The following is a 5,647-nucleotide window of genomic DNA, read 5'->3' as shown; positions in this document are numbered from 1 at the left end:
TAGGAATATAGAGTATATTACGCCGAGCCAAGAGATTGTACTAAACAAAGGATAATCTTGATTGGGGAATAGTCTGTCCCTGAGTTCCTTGTTGCGCCCCAGCACAGATGGCCCCATGATAATGCCAGCCTGAAAAAATCAACCAAAAGATGGAATCAGTTCAGAGTATAATGCACGTTTGCTTCTGCAGGTCATGAAACACGTGAGTTAATCAGTTAAGAACATGGGTAAGGACTTTTCAATCATAATTATATCAAGAAAATGTCTTTCAAATTATGATTAACTGAATTGTTTCGTTTTTATCTTTTATTTCATGTGCTAGGGATGAAGGAAAGTATATGGGAGAGAAACGAATGATGAAGAAGTTGATGGAAGACAAGAAATATGACAGGAGTAAAAACGAAAAGTAAAATCTAACAGGCCTGTGGCTCTTTGCCTACAAATCAGCTGTTTGAGGCACTTTAGGCATTTCATCAATTAGGTTGCTTGCCACCCACGGAAAAAAAAAGACAAATAGGGAAAACAAACCAGGAGGCTGCAGACCAGCTTGGTTTGTCCTAGAGGCCTCAGGAAAAAATAGAGCACCCTGGACGTGATGACGATGAGGAGGGTTTGCGCCAACATTAACGAAAACGGATTTTGTAAAGGATTATCTCCTACCCAGATGCCTTTGGAGTATAGGGGGCGAAGTGGTCCACAAAACTCCATTTCTGATCCCGGTTTGTAAGTCTTAGGGATACTGCTTAAGCTTGTCATTTTTGCACCTGCCAAGAATTGAAATGCAATGCAATAAACCCTTTTAAGTTTTCCCAATTATTGTTAGATGATCACCATCTTAAATAATAAATATCGAGATTAATTGGAGATTTAGGGTTGTGAAATTCAGTATAAATAAGAGGAATATCGCCATGCAACGTAAGAAACCGAGCCAGGAAGCTGATGCTATGCTCTGTTGGAACAACTGGCCGGCTACATCTGACTTTGTTGCGGTGGAACAAATCAGAGCCGTTATAACAAGTAATAAAGCGCGGTAAGAGCCGTTGCAATAGAAGGTACGATCCTTATTTAGGTAGACCATGATCGTTTGTCCAGGTCTTCACGTACTAGTTTGTGAGTTGGAAACTTTGATTCCGATGTAAAAAATTCTGTTTAGAATGTGAGGGTTTGTTTGGTATCCTATTAAAAAAAAATTCATAATTTTTAAAACATTTCTTGAAAATAATTGTCTTTAAGATTCAAAAACTTGTTTGATATGAAATTTAAAAGTTTTAAATCTTAAAACTTAAATCAGACAAAGAGATCCAAAAGAGGGTGTCGTAGAGGGAGAAAGAGGAGAGAGGAGGAAAGAAAGTAAGAAATAATCAGAGGGGAGATAAAGAAGAGAGGGAATTGGAGGAGATAGAGAAGATGAGAAGAGAGAGAAAGAACACAGAATGAAGAGAGCAGATTGAAGTAAGAAAGGAGGAGAGAGAAAATAAAGCAGTGTGTTTAAGTTTAAAAACTCTAATTACTTACTTTTTGTGTTTTTAGAGAATAAGTTATATTTTTAAGTTAATCTTGAGTTTAGTTTTTTAAAATAGTCATACCAAACAAGTTTTTAAGCCCTAAAACTTGAAAAGTGTTTTGAGTTTAAAAGGTTGAATTCAAGTGGAGTACCAAACGTGCCTCGTTTATTTTCAAAAAAAAAAAAGGATAGCAAACCAATAGAATAATTATAAAAAAAAACTTGTTTCTAAATGTTTTTTAATTAAAATAAACTTTTTTTAATACATTCGATATTATCTACATTAATTGGTGGGTGATGAGAGATTTATCAATGGTCAGAAACATGAGGCGGTACACGGCACACCATAAGTTATTGTACAAATGAAGGGAAGTTCTTTTTTCAAGTGTCTCTCCCCACTTGTATAATGTCATATGGCCCATGTTTTGGACACACTGAAAAATCTCTCGTGGTGAGTGGATTAAATCTCATAATGAACTAGGCATCTTAATTTAGTTCAAATTCGCTTTTGACAAGAATCAAACTAAAACCTCTCACTTACAAAGAAAAAAAAACCAATAAAATTGAACCTTATTTTTGAATTTTGATCCCATCCGTCTAAAAATACCCTATTGTCTATTTTACTTAGCCCTCGGTTAAAGGAAAAATTATTGTTCAGGGCCTTTTGTGAGTCACCTCGCTGAAAAGGGTGGGATGGATCCTATAATCCCCTTTGTTGCGTATCAAAACTTGACATAATAAATTTGCCGCTTTAGAACCTTATAGTTACGACCGCCATTAACCGGAGCTTCCCGTCTCATGTCACCAACTTCCTAGACCCTCAGGATTCAGGATGCAAATCCACAAATTCGTCGTCAACCTGGTAATCTTATAATCCTTCAGATATAGTCCTGAATTAATATGCATCTGTTGAACTACTCCTCACATTATCAAGGAGTTTTATGATAGAACTTTACCTTTCTTCACCATCCCTATCGCTGGTGACAAAATTTCTAATTGGCATGAATTATAGCAATATGTGGAAATTAGATCTGCTACCTCTCGCAAGTCACTACTACAACTGGCGGATCCATTAAGGGGCATGGGGGATCAGCTGACCCCCGAATTTCGATGAGGGGTCAGCTGACCCCCCAAATTTCGATGAATGTCCATAGATACCTTAGGTGCTGACTCTCCGAACTTCGGTGAATGTCCATGGATACCTTGAGTGTTGCCCTTTTGAAGATTAGAGTTGGCTTCATAACCCTCCAACCGACTTCAGGCCTACCAAAACCCGATGAATGTCTGTGAATACCATGGGTACTGCCCCTTGCATACATTAACATAGATGTAGTATACATTTTCAAATGACTTCAGGCCTACGAAGACTCGATGAAATGACAATATGTATGCTATTTCTGGTATAAAAAAATGTGCGCGCGCTGCCCTAATATTATTTCCTGGATCCGCCACTGACTGCAAAAATTCAACCTTTGTTAATCTATCAAAAGGGTCCACTGTATATTATATATTTTAGGGTTTAAACCGATAATTCGTTTTCTTTGAACAGGAATTCGTTTATTAGTACATGAAAATATTATTACGTACATTCCAGAAGATGGATAATTTGTTTTAGGGCTGAAACCGTTCCAAGAATTCGTTTTTTAGTACGTGAATAATTACTTCCAGAAGATGGACAAATTAACTTTGATACAGTACCAACCAGGGAAAGAAGAACAAGCTACAAGTAAAACCAACGTATTATTTACAAGAAAGTTCAAGATCTGGTAGGCTAGTTGGGTACAAAAAAAAAAAATCTCTGTCGTAAAAAATTGATTGTCACATGAAGGAGATTCGACGACATGATCATGAAAATCGTATTATGTCGCGCAAGTTCCCAAGATACATGAGTTTCTTGCTCTAATACCGTCATGTAGGAATTAGAGCATCCAACTCAAAATAAAAAATGACGATGGTGGAGAAACCGAAGGTCTTATGTAATGTGGTCCAAGTCTTGACATTCCTGACATGTTTAGTGAATAGCGATGAAGCTTGATTCTTTCTTTAAAACCTTTGCCCAGTCCCTATGAAAAGCCCCACAACCTAACTCCCTGCTCTCTTGCATAACCAACACATTCACCGTTCCACCACAGAAATCTGAAGAAGCTAGCATGTCTCCGATCACTCCCAGCTCCGCATGCTCCACGAATTCCGCCATTTCTTCGTCCCTCAATGAGATTTCCGCATGTCTTCTCCCTACCATCACAAGGTCATAATCGCCCTCCATATTTTTAATGGACCTCATAACTTGCACGCTGTCTTCCACATCAATGTCAAGCCAACTCAAGCGATTATTCCCCCTGTTTCGTAGCCAAAAATCTTCAACCAACGACTCGTCAACCTTGGCCTCTATCCGCTCCTCTTGGTTGCCTGCTTTTAGTTTATTTCGCAAGATGATCCTCAACACCGTCATTTGCACGTCCAAGTTGCCTAACATTCGTTCAGCGTAGGCCAATGACTCGCGATCATCTGGCCCGCCAATGAAAAACACAGCTACATTGTGGGAGAAATGTGTCAAGCTCACCCGACAAGGTGAGCCTCTGTCAACTAGTATTCCAACTGTACATTGGCTATATTTTTGTACATTGATGTTGAATTGCCGTATGGCGGAAGTCAAACTAAGGTCAGCCGTACCGTGGTGATCATGGAACGGAATGATGATGAGAGGAATGAGCTTGTCATGCGCAAGACGGAATAACGTCTCATGCATGCTTTTATAGGGAGCGATCAAATTGAAGGCATGAATCATGACCGGTCCTTTAGAGTTTTGTGAGTAATTTTCAAAAGCTCGCATCATTTGATGGGTTGGTGTCTTTAAGCTTAACTTCTTGTGAGGGACAAGTCGGGGAATGGCTGTTGTGCTAGGACCGCACCAAACCTTATGGAACCAACTCTTGATAACCCGCAGGAAATATATCAAATGAAATGCAAGAACAAAATATTAAATAACACCAAGATTTTAACGAGGTTCCTCAACAGTCAGTGTAACTGGAGTACGTCCTCGGAGCAGTAGGAGCTCACCCAATAATCCACTATCAACCAAATGGGAGTTTACAAAGTGTTGGCAATCTCACAACCCAAAAGCCCAATACACCCAATAGCTCTCACACACCAAAGAAACAAATAGAGAAAGAAATATAATGAATAATTTCTTCTCTATACATATAGCTCAAGGCTATTACTACAACAATTACTTTGGTTGATGATTACTAATCAAATGAAGCAGCAGCTTCTTCTTCTGTTTGGACTCACTGCAACTCTCCCTTGCTCTCTACAAAAAAAACTCTTGGTTCTCTCTTGTTTTCATCAAACCGAAATGAGCTCTCACTTTTTTTCTATTTGCTTCAAAGGCAACTTGTACCCATATTGAACCAACACCCACGGGTGTTGAAGAGAACAAAAAACCTTTTCCCTATTTTCCTCCCCAAAACAAGGAAAGGTGTTGTCCACCTTCTTTCTTTATAATTTTTTATAGCCAAAAGTTGTTTGGATTTTTGTGTAGCCGAAAGCATTTGCAAGTTGGCCACTATCCAACAATCTCCACCTTGGCCAAATTCCGAAAAACGCCATGACAAGCCAACCAACACAATTGATACACAACATCACTCCTAAACGCTAGCAAGAGAACAACTCATGCCGAGCCAATTGCTCCAAAACTCCTACTGCTCAACGCCTTCTTTATATAGGCATAATGTGAGCCAAGTTCAAACAGTGAACAAACTTGGCTACACCAACAACCTTAGTCAACATATCAGCGGGGTTGTCTTTAGTTGGAATCTTCTGGAGAATGATTTCCCCTTCACCAACAATTTCACGAACAAAGTGATGACGCACATCTATGTGCTTGGTCCTCGCATGATGAACCTGATACTTAGCCAAATAAATGGCACTCTGACTATCACAATGTACCTCCACCTGCTTCTGATCAACCCCCAAATCTCTAGTCAGCCCATGTATCCAAATGGCCTCCTTTATAGCTTCAGCAACTGCCATATATTCAGCCTCTGTAGTAGACAAGGCAACAGACGACTGCAAAATGGACCTCCAACAAACTGGCCCTTTAGCCATAGTAAACACATAGCCTGTAGTAGACTTCCTTCCATC

At 39.3% G+C, this 5,647-nt stretch overlaps 1 protein-coding gene across 1 annotated transcript; it reads right to left on the bottom strand.

The window, feature by feature from the left end:
- Positions 1 to 3,515: 3,515 nt before the first annotated feature.
- Positions 3,516 to 4,253, bottom strand: LOC139197817 (cation/H(+) antiporter 15-like). Its single transcript, XM_070825797.1, has one exon. The coding sequence runs from the start codon at positions 4,251 to 4,253 to the stop codon at positions 3,516 to 3,518; it is 738 nt and encodes a 245-aa protein (XP_070681898.1).
- Positions 4,254 to 5,647: the final 1,394 nt, after the last annotated feature.

This window comes from Malus domestica, chromosome 07 (assembly GCF_042453785.1).
Source record: "Malus domestica chromosome 07, GDT2T_hap1".
NCBI classification, from domain to species: Eukaryota; Viridiplantae; Streptophyta; class Magnoliopsida; order Rosales; family Rosaceae; genus Malus; species Malus domestica.
The sequence above is the reverse complement of the archived record's forward strand: the minus strand, read 5'-3'. Positions and strand labels throughout refer to the sequence as shown.

Excerpts from the sequence above, each read along its gene's own strand:
- LOC139197817 (XM_070825797.1), bottom strand. The coding sequence starts at position 4,253 with ATGCATGAGACGTTATTCCGTCTTGCGCATGACAAGCTCATTCCTCTC.